Source organism: Mercurialis annua, linkage group LG4 (assembly GCF_937616625.2).
Source record: "Mercurialis annua linkage group LG4, ddMerAnnu1.2, whole genome shotgun sequence".
Taxonomy (NCBI): domain Eukaryota; kingdom Viridiplantae; phylum Streptophyta; class Magnoliopsida; order Malpighiales; family Euphorbiaceae; genus Mercurialis; species Mercurialis annua.
Window position 1 is genome coordinate 38,952,322 of NC_065573.1, and position 18,075 is coordinate 38,970,396.

The 18,075-nt window shown below is 32.5% G+C and overlaps 2 protein-coding genes and 1 long non-coding RNA gene across 5 annotated transcripts; 2 read left to right on the forward strand and 1 right to left on the reverse strand.

Annotated features, from left to right (window-relative positions):
- LOC126676960 (elicitor-responsive protein 3-like) lies at nucleotides 1–1,961 on the forward strand. Its single transcript, XM_050371343.2, has 5 exons — nucleotides 1–195; nucleotides 439–504; nucleotides 791–917; nucleotides 1,530–1,644; nucleotides 1,745–1,961. The coding sequence occupies exons 1-5, from the start codon at nucleotides 129–131 to the stop codon at nucleotides 1,808–1,810; spliced, it is 441 nt and encodes a 146-aa protein (XP_050227300.1). The 5' UTR covers nucleotides 1–128; the 3' UTR covers nucleotides 1,811–1,961.
- A 162-nt stretch (nucleotides 1,962–2,123) lies between these two features.
- Nucleotides 2,124–9,307, reverse strand: LOC126676959 (methyl-CpG-binding domain-containing protein 13-like). Of its 3 annotated transcripts, none has more exons than XM_050371339.2 (9): nucleotides 9,004–9,307; nucleotides 7,830–7,973; nucleotides 7,650–7,742; nucleotides 6,909–7,070; nucleotides 6,148–6,243; nucleotides 5,757–5,885; nucleotides 4,831–4,888; nucleotides 3,253–4,734; nucleotides 2,124–3,168 (listed from the first exon to the last, which is right to left on the reverse strand). In XM_050371339.2, the coding sequence occupies exons 1-9, from the start codon at nucleotides 9,088–9,090 to the stop codon at nucleotides 2,429–2,431; spliced, it is 2,991 nt and encodes a 996-aa protein (XP_050227296.1). In that variant the 5' UTR covers nucleotides 9,091–9,307; the 3' UTR covers nucleotides 2,124–2,428. The 3 variants fall into 3 exon arrangements, with proteins under 3 accessions (XP_050227296.1, XP_050227297.1, XP_050227299.1); XM_050371340.2 differs by having other exon boundaries at nucleotides 7,650–7,739; nucleotides 9,004–9,306; XM_050371342.1 differs by lacking the exons at nucleotides 7,650–7,742; nucleotides 7,830–7,973; nucleotides 9,004–9,307 and having other exon boundaries at nucleotides 6,148–6,238; nucleotides 6,909–6,999.
- Nucleotides 9,308–12,606: 3,299 nt separating this feature from the next.
- On the forward strand, nucleotides 12,607–15,160 carry LOC126679481 (uncharacterized). Its single transcript, XR_007640870.1, has 2 exons — nucleotides 12,607–13,290; nucleotides 14,736–15,160. It is a non-coding gene; the product is annotated as an uncharacterized LOC126679481 (long non-coding RNA).
- The last annotated feature ends 2,915 nt before the right edge of the window (nucleotides 15,161–18,075 follow it).

The window sequence follows — 18,075 nt, forward strand, 5'->3', positions numbered from 1 at the left end:
CACACCCCCATTAACCATATTGGCTCCAACAAAAACTAAATTTTTTTATTTTTTGTTCAAAAGCTTCATTCTTTCAATAATTCTTTATCTTTTACGATCATTTTGGATCTCAAAGGTGCAACAAAAAAATGGCTCAAGGAACACTTGAAGTTCTTCTTGTTGGTGCTAAGGGCCTCGAGAACACTGATTTTCTCAGTGAGCATCTCAAATCAATTTCCTTTCATATTTATAGGATTATTGATATTTTTGATATTGAATTTTGACCCGGATCATATGTTTGTTGGGTGATCTTCTCTATTTGTTTGCTGATCTGTGGTTATAATTAAATCTTTTGCAATGCGTGTTTTATTTGATTGATGCAAGTTCTGTTTTTTTTTTGTATTTGTGTTTTATGATCTGAATTCTTTGATTGATTTGGCTGACTGTTAAAATGAGCAGATAACATGGACCCTTATGTGATCCTCACATGCCGTAGCCAGGAGCAAAAGAGCAGCATTGCTTCAGGTTTTGTTTCTGATCATCACATTACATTTTGTGTAAAACATGAGGTAGCTAACATTTGATATTCTCTATCTTGCACGGAAATGGAAACGGGAAATGTTTAATCAATGAGAAACAGTTTTTATAAGAATATGCTATGAATATATTAATTTTTGGAGTTCTTTGAAAATATAAATGTAAATCTTGAAAATTTCGTGCAATATATTGCTCATTAGGATCATAAAAAGGTTAGGCACTTTGATGCGGTATGGTTTGTGTTTTGATTTGTTTACGAACGAAATTCCTGCAGGCAAAGGATGTGATTTAGAGTGGAATGAGAATTTCATTTTTTCTATATCAGACAGCGTCGAGGAACTTACATTGAAAATCATGGACAGTGACGCTGGTTCTCAGGATGACTTTGTTGGAGAAGCAAGGTGAGTACGATTTCGATATTGTATATAAGTAAATTCTTATAAACCATTTTGAATATGGGTTCTCTTTGTTTACTGCATTTGCATTACATAGAGGCCGAACTGATATAAATTAATGAGTATGGGATTCATGATGATCCTATCGAACCAAAAGTGACTCACAAATTCTTTTCCATTTTTAGTTCTTTGATACCCCCATAGCTTAGGGTCATCAAATATTCAAACAGTACTATAAGATTCGGCACTGAACATATTCATTTGAGATAAGAGATAACTGGAGAGTGCATAAATTTCCTCCACCGAATTGTAGTACGCTTCAAAGATCTGAGTCAAAGAATTCAAAAGAAAGAACTTTAGATCAAAGCATCTCTCCCTCCTGTTACAAACAAGTGTCTCACTCATCACTTTCTCTGCCAGCCGGGTTAATTTAAGCGAAATCAAGTTCATTGCCCTGCATCTGTTAGAAGGAAGAGAGTAAGGGACAACTTAAATATGCACGATAATAGGTCCCTTTGACCCTACCCAAAGCCTCATCTGTGATTTTTTGTATAATATTTTTTTCCATAAAACACAGACCATGTAAACTTTTTGTTTTTGGTCTTGTGATATTTGCAGCATTCCACTTGGAGCACTGTTTACGGAAGGAAGCCTACCATCAACAGCATACAATGTAGTAAAAAATGAAGAATATAAAGGAGAGATTAGAGTGGCCCTCACCTTCAAATCAGAGGTATTTACAATATTTCAAATCAGAGATTATGTGGTGGTTCCTTGTTTCCTAGTTTTCTCGAGCTGTAATAACGGGCTTTCAAATTTAAATTGTTCATCAGCTGAGTCGCGGTTATCAGGAAGAGGAAAGCGTTGGAGGATGGAAGCAGTCTGAAGCATCTTATTAAGTCTGGAAATGGCAATAAACAGGCTCTTTTGCTCATCCGTAGATGTCTCTGGTCTCAGAGTCCATGTTTTTGAGAACATATTTTGATGTTTTTTTATCATCATTTTGGTTTGAGAATCTCTTATATAATAATATAGCAAAGTATTTGGATTTGTGTCTGGCTTTAGTAATCATTTTTATTCCATTTGTGCATTTGCAAAGTTAGGGCAGTGCACTAGTAAACATATCAATCACTGAATTGATTAAAAACCTGCGTAATATAAAAATTTCAGATTTAACAACCGACTTAATTGAAAAAAATGCTTCACCATATGTAACTGTTAAAATTCTTTGTATGTTGCCATTTAGCATACATTGAAAGACTTTCTATATTCATTGATGAGAAAACACAACACTTTTAAGCAGTTGTACAGCTTTTCACAAGTTTCTATCCCTACATATCTTTTGAACAAACTGTCAAAATGTTAAAAAAGAACTACATAACATTACAGGATTACATTTCTACATTAGATTACAGAAACAAAGTACAGTAGCCACAAAGGCTATTGCTGGAAAAAGCTAGCATCTTTTTGTCGATGCTCAAAATGCATCCAACTGGTAAGAGGTACCTCGTCCTTGACTACCCTTGAGAGTTCACTTTTCGGCGCAGTCCCTTATTCTCCTTCGAATGCGCCTGTTGCTGCGAACTGGAGTTCAGGTGCGCTTGTTGTGCACCGAAGTTCAGGTGCGCCTGCTGATGTGAACCGAAGTTCAAGTTCAGCTGTTGTTGTGAACCGAAATTCAAGTGCACCTGTTGCTGCGGACCCAAGCTGCTGTAACTTGGCAAGCTCATACTTCCAGAGGGAGCAAAGGAAGGATTACTTGAGGGAACTAGTGGCTGAACAGCGACCTGCTGCTTTTCCGGAGAATCAAAGTGAATTGAAATATCAGTTTTAAAAAAACCTGGTAATCCGAAATCTGGAAGTGCCAAAGTACCATCTCTTGAGGCGTGAGAAGGATCCACCAGTTCCCTTCGGTTTTGAGAAGCATCAACCTGTTGCTGAAAGTAACTCTGAACTGGCAAATTACTCTCTACTGGTATTGCACCAGTAAGAGTCTTGTATGCAAAATCAAAACATGGATCTGACCAATACTCCCCATAGGAAAAGCAAGGCAACACCTCGGATTTGTCATTATTGGGATGTTGTACCCTACTATTTGTTGACTCATTCTGTGGTATTATCTTTACATTTGTAGAACCATAATATGCACACTCCGCTTCTGAAGCAAGCTTCAGATGCTGGGAAGCTCCATTTGCTAAATTCTTTGGAGCCAAATCCACATCTGTAGCCTTTTTCTTAGACTTTGAAGCTCTACTACCTAAAACACAATCAGTAGAAAATGTTTTGGACATTAAATTATGTTCAAACTCTAAAGAGTCACGAGTTAAGTGATGTTTCTTACTGTTTTTGTTTTTTGTTGACTTGGTCAGAGTTTTCCCCTTGCCTCTTCTATCTATCTTTTTCACAGGTAAAACCCTCTCATCTACAATATCAGGTGTAGGAGTTGAAACCATCCCATTATTGGCAGTCATCTCAACAGGTATTTCACCTGTAAGAGTCTTGTATGCAAACTCAAGGCATGGGTCTGACAAGAACTCCCCAATTGGAGGCACGAGCTTTGATTCTGATTTCTGATCATTGATTTTGTTGGCTTCCAGCACCCTGCAATGGTCTTTGGAAACAGCTTGATCAGGAATAAACACTTGTTTCTTAATTAATGGATCTTGCTGTAATGAATTACTGGCATTTATCAAACTATGTGGACACTCTATAAGGGATTCGTTCTCTATCTGCTGAGATGTTAAGCGTGCCGAACCATCTGTAGTCGAAACTACAGCTTCATTTAATTCATTTCTAGATCTCCCCGAGTTTTGAAGAGCTTCAGTGCTGGATTCTGACTTGGCTACAAACTCTTGTTTAAGTCCAGCAAGTCGTTCTGAAGACCTGCGAGGCAAATTAAAAGCTTTTTTATTTCTCCGTGTGCCCATACTATTTTGAGTTTTTACTTGGCTTCTCCCTTTCAACCCACGCTCAAGAGGTTTCTGTCCTTGCATGGTATCAACTTCAGGAGTTGAAACAGGTCCATCATCAGTGTTAACCATTTTGCATTGACTAGAAACTTCCCTGTTTGGCTGGACAGTGAAGCTTGAATCAGACTTTTGGTTACTGATTGATGGGTCTCCAAGCAATGGACTACTAGCAGTGCAACTATGTAGCACAAGCTCTTTTCCAGGTTCATGCACGGTTTTCTCAGTTGGTTTATCTGCCAATCCATTTTTAGCAACAGCCACATCTATAATGGCTTCACATTTAGAAGATCCAATTATTTTTGGAAGAGCTTGCACACTGAACCCATTTATCCCATTCTCAGCAGAATTATGCCCTTGGTTGTTATCAGCTTCAGAATTTCCTTGCACAATGGACCCCTTTATCCCACCCTCAGGAGAGTTCTGCTCTTTCTTGATAATAGCTTCAGAAATTGCTTGTGTGATGGACACTGATTTTTCTACCATCTCAGGTTCAATCCCAGAAAGCCGCTTTGAACACCGACGAGGCATGTTGAGCCCTTTCTTGTAAGAGGATTTGCTCAAATTATTCCGAGTTTTATCAGTTTCGTCCCCTTTTATCCCAATCTCATCTTGAGAAATTAAGAGTCGATGTCCACAATTATTGGCACCTCTGACTTCTTCAGCCATTGTTGGTGCTGACCAGTTTGCATCAGAATTTTTCTCAGATTCAGCACTATTATTACTTGGAATCTTCTGCGATGGTTTCTCAGTTATGCTAGCTAGAGGAACAATAGCTAAAGCAGATGCAGATCTGCCTCTCCTTCTCGCTATGCTGTTTCCATCAGAATTCTTATGACATGTATTTGTTTGACCCTCTACATGAGAGCAAAGAAGTTTAGGTATGAATACTAATCCCATGATTTATTGATCAAAGTTTTAAGATCAGACTATCAGAGTAATTAATTTCTCACCCATAAGTTGTCCAGTAGCATAGTGCTCTAGTTTCTGGCTTTTAGCTGCAGATGACGGCTACAAAGAGACAAGTTCACAAAATTCAGTTAATTTATTTGAAAATTTCCACCAAGAAGACCACAAAAGGAAAAACATAACATTAACTGCACAATGACTGCAGACTTGTGCATTTTTATGGTTATTTATTGAGGTAAATGGGAGATCATGCCTAATGCAAAAGTTTTGATATTACATTATGGGCAAAATGGAAAAGAGCCTCTTTAAAATTTTCCCCAGAGAGTAAAATATGACAATCTTGAAGGACAAACATATGTACAAAAATCATTAGGACTAAATGTTGAATATAGAAGTCCTTCTGGAAAAGACAACAAAAGCCGCATTCTCATAAACCCCCCAAACATCATTTATGCTTTAAACAGAGTGACAGTAACAAGCATGTATTGGGTGGTCTAACAACACTAATAAAACTAAACCCTCTAAATGCATATCCTTTGAAATGTCACAAGTCAAGATGTTATATTGAATCAGATCCACCGAATGCCCTAGATGTACATGGAAGAAAGCAAAGACTTAAATGGTGACAGCGAGTTCTGCTCATGTTCAGTACAGCATTACTTGACATTCTGATAGAAATTTTGTATGCGGTGCCACATGGAACTTTGATCTGCCTATCCAGGTAGAATGAAATGCAACAAAAGAATATGCATTCAAAATTTTAGTATTTACTGCAAGCAATTACAAGGGCAATATGCATATCAAGAGATAATAAATTCATTTTCGAACACCATGGACCAAACAAGTATATCCAAATTCGCAGTAAGGATATTAGAATTCTGGAAGAGGAAGAAAAATATCAAACCAGAAATAGCAGGCTTAGCAGCAAATATCACTTGAATTAAAAGTATCAGGATAGGTTCACATGTACCGAGGTCTCGAAATCCATGTCTCTTTTCTTTGGTATAATTTTACATGCCATAATATCTCCGCTTTCTAGATAACGTTGGACGTCCCTTTTGGAGTGGAACATATATCCACTTACAGGATCGATGTAAAACTGTAGCAAAAATGTAACTGTCAGCATCAATACATTGTCTTCAATAGGGATGCAAGATGTAATATGACCTGCAACCTTTTTCTAAGGAACAAAAAGTGTGTGTATTTATGTGGATAGCAGCCGAGGTAAGGGTATCCATACTGTCTCTTAGTTATGAGTTATGACAATCAAATACCTCTCGAGAAAGGTAAGGATTGTAATCCTTAATTTTGTGTTCCTCAAAGACTTAATAGTAGGCGAGGAGAAGTGCAAATATTCTTACTGGGTCTTTTCTGATTCCATTTGCCTTCCTTTGTACTTTGTTCTCCCTTATCCACCCTGCAGGCAAATCCTCCACTGTAGACTTCTCAAACCTAACCTAGAATTATTCACAGATTAATAACCAGATTATAGGCTATCTGACTAAAACGCTTTAATAGACGTAAAAAAGATTATAGCTCACAATAAAATGAATGAGAAATAGCAATTCATGATAATCTTGTGCTTTTATTTTGAAATGAAAATTTAGCATTAAGCTCTAAGATATTTGAGAATTTTCAGCTTTAAATGAGTTCAACATCGACGTATTTCACATTGAAGAACAAACATAAAAAGAGAGTATATTGAAAAAATGCTTCTTCGATAAATATGCCTAGTTAGAAGAACTCCAACTCTGGGAAGAATTATCCTCCCTCTTGCTCTTTAGATTATTGCAACTCCGTTTGGATACTCTATCCCAAGCCTCTGCTCAAGCATTTATGAAACTCCTTCTTATATCTGCACTATTCTTAAGTTGATATTTTAAATAAAGTTACGTCTCATATTAGGGTATAAGCACAAATTGTTTCTCTTAAAGTTGCATCATATATTATGCCTGATACATGAAATAGTTTATCTCTTGATAGTACTGCGAAGGTTAATGCCAACGTTAGGATCAAACGCTAGCCTTTTTTCACTAATAAGTTATAACTTCCCAAAATAGCAAAAAGGTGCATATGAATCGAGCAAGATAACATGTTATGTAATTAATTGCAAGCTGAATACCTTAGCATCAGGATAATGAAAAGGAATTTCACTCAAGGGCAGCATACTTGTACATGTTTCCTCCTGCATGGATTCGCAACATTCCTGCCCCACAGTTTCAATGTGTCGAAACACCTCTGGCTTGGAATTAAATTTGCGTCCAGTCAATGGCTCAATATAAAACTGCGAAAGAAAATGCAGGCTCATACACAAACTAACTGTATTCAAGAAAGTTAAATTGATTTTGGAAAAATGTATTGAGGATGTTATCATTGACAGTTACATAATACTGGAAAGCATAATGTTTAATACGATTCTACTTTGGGCACTCATCAATTACTCTTTTAACACAAAAATCTATCAATATGAAGGATGTGGATCGAAGTTCGCACTTCACAGTAATACAATTCTCTTGACCTAGAGCAATCTAAGGAAGAAACTTTCAGCATTTAAATAACCATTTTGTTTGGAACAGATTTACTTTAAATAATGGTAGGACAATTAAGTAGGCTTTTCAGTATAACTGCAAACAATATAACAGAATCAAGCATTTATGGGAACATTTTAAGATCTTATCGAGCATATAACATGCTCATCACGCCTTTAATAACTCCGGCCAATTAATGAATTGCAAATCCCAAGAAAACAAAGTATAATAAAGTAAAGGATAGGTTATCCAACAGTGTCACGATAACATTTTAAATGGGGAACCAGATATGAAAGATGGAAATTACATATAAAACACTTCAAAGCATTTAATACCTTGTATTTTCTTCCAACTGAGTTGGTTTTTGACTTTGTAATCCAGCCATGAGGCAACCATTCGGGATTTTCATTTGTATGATTTATAAGCTGCTAAAACAATGACCAACTAGATGAAATTCGAGGAATTTAAGGAAGTAAAAGGAGAGTTAATTACAGCATCAAGCCCTTCGTACTCACATTCATATGGTTATTTTCTGAAGTACTTTGAATGGGACTGTTAGTTGGCTGGGGGCAGTCTAGTAGAGCTTTTGCTGCTTTAATATGGCGCAAAAGGTCATCTTTGGAGAAGAACTTTTGACCAGTTCCAGAGTTCATATAGCACTACAAAGGCAATGTATAATGTAAGCATGGCGACAGTTTTATAAGCAGAAAGCATAATCTTAAAGTTATTTGCTGTTAAGTAAGAAATTTCCCACATAGATCATCTTCACTTGTTGATTTTTAGGTATTACTAAATCTTAAATTTCATGGTTTTCTCATGTTGTCAGTAAATTACTGATCTACATGTTGCACTAGCCAAGTTTCTACACGAGGACTCTTCGTGATCAAAATCGGTTAGTATATATTTCATAAATTTGAGAATCTCCTAAACAGATTTTGATACTTTTCTGAGTTGGGTTAGGTCACATGCAACCTTTTCTTATATTTAACACAAACTTTTCTCACATTCCTTTTCTTTCGTTCTTGTTTAACTGAGGAAAAAAACATCCGAAAAGGTGAGTTTACTCGAAATGAAGCTAAAGTTTGCAACCAATATGACCAAATAAAAGCACCAATCCCCCAACTCCCCATGCATATGAAAGTATTCCAAAGAGAGCAACAAATTAGCTCATTAATCACCATAATTCATCAATTCTAAAGCATTTCAATGCAGAAATTTAAAATCTATCAAATCTTTAAAGAACCTCAGGTGAAAACCAATGATATCTCTCTTATATAAGTAATGAACTAACTAAGATTCTATCAACCATAAAAGTCAGAAAAAAACCCTATTAATATGTTTTACATGATAAGTACATTACAGACCCACAAATCCAACAAACATGAAGCAATACCATAGTCCTAACTTCTTAAACAACATGCAATTCAATTTTTTTCAGCCTTTAAATATGATCATGAAAAAAATAACAATAAACATAATAAAATAGAATAAAGCAAGCTTTAAATTTACAGTACAAAACATGCAGCTTAAAATTCGATCCATGCACATGTGTTATTAACCTAATTTCTTAAGTAAGAGCTCAAAAAATCAATCCTATATCTAATAAAGATTCAGAAAAATAATAAATGCCCTAATTCCTAAATTAGATGAAAACCTTAACCAGCCACACTGTATTTTCCACCTTTATACCTTAACTTTGCGACCTGACCTTAAAGCACTAAATTGTACACTCCATCCTTCAGGTAACGCCTCCGGTGAATCACCGGCCGCCACCATTGGAAGATTCCGGTTAATGCCCCGCCTATTTAAGTTAAAAACTCTCTCTCTCTAGTTTTCTCTTTCTACAGTTGGTGGTTCTATTTGCTAGAGAGAAATGTCAAATGCTTGTCTCTAAGTTATAATACTGCTGTATTATAATGCCACGTGGACATGAATTCTCCTGTGTTTGACAAAGATTCTTGAGTTTGTGGCATGACTCGTGTCGTGAATCGTGAGCACGGTTTGGTTTAACGGGATCGGATCAACAAAATAACTAACCTGCCGATTGAGTTATAAAATTTCTGGTTAAATTCAATTCATAAATATTAAAACTATACAGAACTTATTTATTTTAAATAAATAACAACTAATCTAGAGAAATTATGTCTTAATCACTACATATGTAAGGCCTTATGAACAAAAAAGCTTATCGTTTAGTGAAGATTTCTATCATATTCAAACCTTTAAAGTGTCTCGGTAATAGTCAATATCTATTATATCGTTTCAAATATATTTCAACTTGAAAAATTGTATATTGATGTTTTATTAGCGTGGAGTGCCACCTAATTGCCACATATGAAAATTAATCAAAAAAAATACAGATCATAACCTGAAAAGATAAATATTTAACGAAATATGCATTCTATCCGAACCTTAAAAATGCTTTCTATACATGGCAAATATGTGGTAGTACACGTCGATGACACATCAACATTAATAATCTTTTTCAGATCGATAAACTTTTAAAACGATACAATACAGTTTTAGATATTATCAAGACGTTTTAAAGGATTGGATTGATCGGAAACTTTCAATAAAAGTTTGGCTTTTCTCTTTAGGTTTATATGTAATAATAAAGCAAAATAACAACAATCTATAAATTTACATAAATAATATTTAATATTATAATGTATTTTGAAACTTAAATATTTAAATTTATATTTAAGTTGGTTTGATAATATATCATTTACTTAATTTATTTAATTAAAATTTTATTATTTTAATAATTTTTAATGCATTATTTGTAACTTTAACATAATTTAAATTTCAAATTCTTATATTTCTTAAATTATTATGAATAAGAATTTTAATTACTTTAAAATATTATATTAAATTTATATTATGAGACAATTAAAAGTGAGAAAATGTAATAAAAATTGGGACTCATTCATGGGCTTTTATTGGTATTGGGCCATCTAACTGCAAATGATCCAAAACGTCTCTTTCATCGGTTTCTCTGGGGTAATTGATTCTAGCGGTCACTGTACTTTTCAAAAATTGCAAAATGGTGACTGAACTTCAAAACGTAACAAATTGGTTACTAAACTTTCAAATATGTGATTTTGGAAGGTTTTTTAGTGTTTTACGGTCAAATTATACATACGTAGTAATCAAATTTTGATTATTTATAACTAATAATATCTTATATTTCATATATACACACAATCAACAAAAAATCGACTTGAAATAATTTTCTTCGGTAACCAAAAATCCTTCTATCTTAACATAACCAAATAGTATAGTAACTAAAATGTTACGTTTTGAAGTTCGGTCACCATTTTGAAACTTTTTAAAAGTACAGTGACCTCCAAAATCAATTACCCGTTTCTCTGCATATCGGAGTTTTCGGCTGTTACAGCAGGTTATCGCCGGGAGCGACGGCGATAATTAGCGGAAATATTGATCAAATATCGGCGGCGAGAATGTTCTTTTCTTTCAACTAGTAATAATAGTAATCAACATATATAATTGAATACAATTCAATATATACATCTGTATTTAAGATTAATCACTTTTCTAATTATTCAACAACTAAAAAAAATTGCAATGTCTTTCTCTATTCATTCCTTAAAAAATCCAAACTCTCTGCATAGTCAGGGTATCAAACTCTGTAGTGAGTGTAGGATTCCAAAACTCTGTTCTTAAAATGGGTATGGAGATGATGATAACTGCTTCCAAATGATGATAACCGCTTCCAATTTGCTATAATATGTTGTCTTTTTTATGATTATGTGATATATCAAAAGAATCAAATTAATTCTTCTAATCGATGATGGCCATAAACGTCAAGGTATGTTTGTTTGAATTCTTTAACAACATGTCCTTGTCCTTTTTTACTGTTAACAATTTTTTAAGTGTTTAAAAAAAAGTTGCAACTGTACAAATGGTTATACAAGCATATCCTCTCTGAATTCATCGTCATCATCATGCGATATATTTTTTTCTCTCAATTGTCATCAAGCCATCTTCATCATTCATAGTAATTCATTGAAAAGCTCACAACACCAACTTCATAATTTGTTTGCTCAATGGATATATTCCATTCGAATAGACATTTTGAATTTAAGAAATGTGAACAGTGGCAGTTATTGTTTGACAAACACATTGGCAGTTATTGTTTGATAAATATAATAGGAATTATTTCAAAAAAAAACAAGTAAACTTTATATGACTGTTCTTTAAGACAGACGCATGATGCTATTGCATCATCAAACTCTTCTTCTTTCAATAATATATGATTCATCCTTTTGTTTTCTCCTCATCTATTCAAAATGCTAGTTTCATGTTCTTTTTTGTTTTTTATTTATATAAAAATGTGTTAATTAATTGTGAAATTAAGAATTGTGTTTTTTTACTGTTTTAATTCTTGCTGGCAACAGTGGATGATTCATCCCTTAACAAAAAATCAAATTTCTTGGATGTTTAATCCATTATAAGGAAATATTGGTTTTTACATTCAAACAAATTAATTGGATGTTTAAGTATGTTTAATTGATCCAGGTACGCAATTCTTCTTTCTCTCTTTAACTCAAATTTCTTAATTTATTTGTCCATAATTATATTTTTAAATCATTTTAAATGATCTATAATATGAATTTTGTTTGGCTAATTATTCATTTTGAATATAATGAACAAATAACCATCCTTAGTTGAAATTACCTACTAAATATGAGATCTAACTAGAGTAAAAAATAATATATAATTATACAAATGTTTAAATATAGTATAGTAGGTAAAATTTGTCGTTTCAATTTGTAAAGTTAAAGTACTCCTTGTGAGGTTAAAGTACTCCTTGTGAGATTTCATACTCCCTGTGAGGATATTGTACTCCTTGTGAGGTTAAAGTACGTTGATGAAGGCCTCTACCGTCTGCAACGTTCAAGATAAGTTCTGATGCAGCTATAATATAGTAACAGTCGTTGGTATGATTTGTATGAAAATTTTGAATTTTATCACTTATTATAGTTCTCATTGTCTTTCAGGAATTATATCATCTGAAGTTGCCAAGACACTGGAATAAGTCGAGAAAGATATTCCATCAATAATAGAAGTCATAATTTTATACCGTTCGCTTACTTTGCATATGTTAAGCGAATGTGTACTTGGATGGCCCATGAAGTGGCTAATAAGTCCTTAAAGCCTCCTTTTTAGGAGTTATTATTGTAATCTCTGTTATCTAGTTCTCACAAACATTATGTACTTCTATTTACCGAAATTAATACAATTGCTATTTTGCCAAAAAAAAAAAACAACTAAAAAAAATTAGGGTTGGTACCCGAACAATATGTGAAAATAACACCGCTTTTATACGATAGTAATTGGCTGTTGAGTATGCTGATTATTGTTGTTTATGTTACTATGTTTGATGTTCATAAGTTCATTGTTAAATTTTGTGATTGAAGCTTAAATTTTGATTATTTTGTGTTTGGTTAGGAAAATAAAAGAATGAGTTTGCAACAACAATTGAATATTGACATGCTTTTTTTGAGGTTCAAAATGTTATCCGTTCATGTTTAATTGAGAAAATATACTTAATTCGTGATGCAGTTAGTGATTTTAGTTACAAAAACATATACTCTTTTGGAAAACTTACTCCCACATTGCACGGAAACTTGTCGAGTCTTAAGTTTTGACGTTTCTATTTTCAGAAATAAATTTTAAACTCCGAAACTTGATTAGGTAAAAAATATGGTTCCGTTGTTTTCCGTTTCAGCATTTGGTGTTTGAGTATTTCCATTTCGATGCACCATAGCGTATTCTTTGTCATACAGTAGATATTGCAGGTTTACACTGTAAGATTTATATGTTTGCCTTCTTGCTTATAGCTTATGAGTGAAAATCTTCCAAAATTAATTTCTTAGAACTTGTGATATAATTGAGGTGAGGGCAGATGTGCCAACTTGTTGAAGGACTTACAGAAGTATTTATGGAATGAAGGTATGCATTTCTTTCTTGATTTAAGCAACTTTCTTTTTCTTTAAATTCTTCTCATTCAATGATTATTGATTATTCTCATCTCTATGTTCTGCATGCATGCTTTTTATACAAATGGCCCCTCTTTTGTTTTCCTAGCATTTCAGTCTTTTCTTTGGAGGTCTGTATTCGGTTTAAACCACACTGAATCGAGCCAAAATTTTAAGATTTTTTTAAAAATTAATCGAACTAAACAGAACTTGTCAGTTATGTTGATTTTTCGACTCGGTTCAGTTGCATTATAGTTTGAAGTTTGAACTGAAATTGGAAAATTGATCGACTCACGCTCTTAGGACGAATGAATCCACTACCCCTCTCCATTGTCACGACTTGGATCTGAACCAAGACATTTGTGTTTTCCGGGTCAACTTTCTTTCTTTGGTTATTGGGTCTATCTATTAGTTCCAAAAAAGTGGCCGGCTATATTTTCATTCAAATCTTAATATCTTAATCCATCCGCATCGCCTTCTATCTTATCTATACTCTTAGATCAGGCGTTGCGGATGTAGCAAATCAACCTTCTCTTGCTCGGCTAGATCTGCTGCCGAACTGAATTTATCTGTTTGATTCGGTCATTGCACACCCCTATTTCCATTAGCCATCCATCAGTATATAGTAATGTAGAAATAAATTGCACACAGTAGGCAGTTGCATTTGCAATAAAAACCTTCTTGTTTTCATTTGTATTTTTAATAAATTATTATGGAAGTTACATCTTGGGAATCCTTACAAATTGTAAAGTTGACTTTTTGAAGAAAAAACAATTAAAATAAGTACCAATTTTACTAAAAATATTAATTATATCTTCTCTCCGAATTTTATATTAGTTTCTGACTGCACAACTGCTGAACAAACTTCTAATATAGTATAATAACTCCAAGACCAATAATCCATTGTTGATGTATTATGATTTGACTTCTTTTGCAAACTCATATAGTTCTTAAAAATGTTAATTACATTTAGTCGGTGTCTTAAGCTAAATTTAATGATCTATTGTACTTTAATCCAATTGTTTATTAAACAAGAAACTTCACATAATTATAAACTTTGACCTTTCTCATCATTCAGCTTATCGTTTCTTGTTATTATTAGATTAAAGATTTATAATAATTTATGAAATTATTATCAGAAAATACTCAAGAAACTAAATAAAATTACTGAAGCTGAAAATTTACATTCTTTACAATTTCTAAAATTCATTCAAATATTCAGGTACGGATACAATTTTGTAATATTTCTATCAAAATTTCCTTTCTTTTGCTAGCTATATATGTGATTATAAATTATACATCTAAGAACCAAAACAAATCAGAACAAAAAAAACTATAAACTGCAAAAAGAAGGCAACTGTATATATGACTAAATGAACATGTAAAAGAATCAGTTGTGAAGTGGATTTGGACCTGCAGGGACCTTTCTGAAAGAAACACCATAAATAGGGTCGATCTGATCGTTTGCAGAAGGTTGAGGAGCTATTGCAGGAAAATGCCAAGAAAATTGTGGAGAGTTTACAAATTTGGTAGCTTCAGTTTTCTTGGATTGAACGTCGATGGCTACGATGTTTCCGTGCAAGTTCCGGCAACTCGAGAGCTGGCTGATTACAAGAATGATGATGATAAGTAGCTGAACTGAGATTCTTGAACTTGGAGTTATAATTTTCTTCATGGTTTCTTGATGTTGAAAAAGAAAAATATTGAGGTGATATGAGAGTTTGTATAAAATTTAGAGGTTTGTTGAATTGAAATGGAAGTGTTTTATTTTTTGTTTTTTCAATAAATAAGAGAGCAGGCTGTGTTGTGTGCTATTATTATAGATGAAACAAAGCTGTTGTGAACATAGAGCCAAAATTCACAATTAGATTTGTTGAAATGTTAGAATTGCCCTTATTCAATGCTATGTATTATGTATTTAATATCATATCACGAAATTGACCATATTGCCAAACTTAAATTATTAGAAAAATCTCTTGAGATTTCTGCATAATTATGACAAACCCCTTTTTTTCTTTTGTAAATAGTATTCATATAGGTGTTATTGTGGTGGATCCAAAAAAATTCATTTGGTGGATAAAATTTTAAATTTATATAGGTATTATTAATTTGATAAATGTAGACAAAATAAAAAAAATTAAGGACCAAAAAGGAACTTAAAACTAGATAAAAAAAACCTTATTATTAAATCGTATATAATATGCAATTGTCCACCATACACTCTACGTAACTCCGTTCATAGATATTGATGGACCGTGTAGTAGAGAAACTTTTCTACTTTAAACAAATTCTATACAAATTCTTTGGAGAGGGCTTATTACTTGCAGCCGAGAAAAGATTTTTTTGAAATTTAGACTTTTAACTTTGAAAATAATTTCCTTCCGTAAACTACATATTTTTCTCAAAAAATTTCTAACAAAATGTGGAAGTTTCTTCATTCATACATCATAATCAAAATTATAGAGTCATGTCATACATCACAATGATGAAATTAATTAAGTATTTGAATGGATGCTCAATAAATTGCTGATGGGACTCATAGTTGAAGTTCAAAAATGAGTGTTACATACAGTATTAGTTTTTGAAGTTATTGTACAAAATAGAAATGGCATTTAAATACTCGAAATTCATGAATTTAGTATAGATATGGAAAATTTATGTTTGTTATACTTGACAATAAGTTATAAAAATAGGACAATTTGGTCATTTCGAATTAAGTTTGAGTGCTAAATTGAAAAAAGAGTTTAGGTGAGTAGAGTTGACTTCATATAAAAAAAATGGATTTCTGTTTTTAGCCCATTTTTAGGTTAATAATAATTAAGCAAATAATTAGTTTAATTTAATTAAGGGGAAGAGACACGTGGTAAACAGCCAATAGGACGAAGTGGTTTCACACGTTTTCTAGTATTCTAATTCACAATTAAGCTTCATCACATGATATTGATTCCAAGTTATTCCATATTCACATTATTTGTAAAATCTATTTTATTTTATTTTGAGAATGTAAAATCTAATTTAAACATTAATAAGTTGGCTACTACAATCCTCCACATAGGGTTCTATTAAAGATCAAATGATAATTTTAGGGTTTTAGTGAATGACTAAAGTTGATTAAGGTTAACCTAAATAAGCAATGGCACAATCAAAAAAATTATTCAAGTGGGACGGAAAAAATTTCTTAGTCCAATGATACATTATTTTTAGACCCAACGGCATATTGTTTGATTTTTTTAATTTAATTTTTAGATCAAACGACATATATTATTCGCTCAATTTTCGATTCTCTTTAAAATAATTATTCGATACTCATCAATCTCAAACATCTCGGAACCGGAATGGAGTTGCTATTACCGCCATTGCATATGAGCATATTTTTTATAGCTTATGGGCGTGACGGGCGTCCCTCCGCTAAAGAGAAGATGCAAATTGAACTTTAATCGACAAGTTGAAAAGGAAAGATTCACTAACATATTGTTTTTTTTTTCAAAAATTGGGTAATAGATTGTTTAGCTATATCTTGCATCAATGCACATAGTCGGCCAATAAAAATTGACTGGTAGACTATTATTACAGATAATATTAATGGTTAAATAAGCATTTCAACAAAAAATTAATAAAAAGAATTAAAAAGAGTAAATATGTTGATGATATCAAATAGTAAAAGAGATTATCAATGTCAACATCTAAGAAAGGAAACAAGTTACGTAATTTTTTCATATATTTGGATAAATTGTTGGAAACATAATAATTATAGCAAAGCTGTATATTGATAATATATTTGAAGAATATGATGGGCTGACTAAGCTTAATAGTATATTTTATTTACAGGTTATGACATTTACATTTCTCAAATTTAAGGACTGATGTATACAACTAACCATATTTTTTTAAAAGAATTTAAAGAGTGCCCCAAGTAAATTTCATAACTATTTTGGAATTTCACATCCTACAGGTTGAGTTATTCTTTAGACAATATTGTTTGATAAAATTATAAATCAACATAATTCACAATGTAAGATTATAGATTACATTGTTCGTCAAAAGCATTAGTTTTTTAATTTTTAATAATTAAAAAAGGGAGAGCGTTTGTGGAAGGAATCGAACTCACAACCTACAATATATAACAGCGTTTATACCATTTGAGTTATAGGTTGATATGGTTTATATTAATTGGTTAATTTAATCAGATTACATGCCACACTTTAAATAGGAATATAAACTGTTGGGTTCTAACAGCAATAACTAACCTTTAATCCAAATAGACCCCAAATCCTATACCTATTTATCACCGACTTAACAAAACCTAAAAACAATAAAAAAGGCAACAAGAATTGTTTGCACAAGCATGAGGTCACCATTTTTACCATTGATTCTTAACTTTCTGAAGAAAAAAAATTATTCTATGGAAATATGATTGTATTTGGAAGTTCGAAGCCGTAAGTCTAAGAAAACATAATATAAAAATTACCGTAAACTTTGACATTGATAAAATCTTACGTTTAATAATAGAATTTTTAGATCTCTCCTTGAAGAAATGAAGATAAAAAGAGAAAAATTAAAAGTCCAAGAGACACGATTACTAAAATAGTAACCAATTTCCACACATCATATTTAGCTATAATCCACAAATGTTGAATTTCAGCATATTAGGGTTTCTTTTCTTCTTTGCTATGATGAAGCATGAGTTGCTTGATTTAAAATTGTCTACTTACCAAAAAAATAATTATTCATAGGTTACTAATTAACCTGTAATTAATTT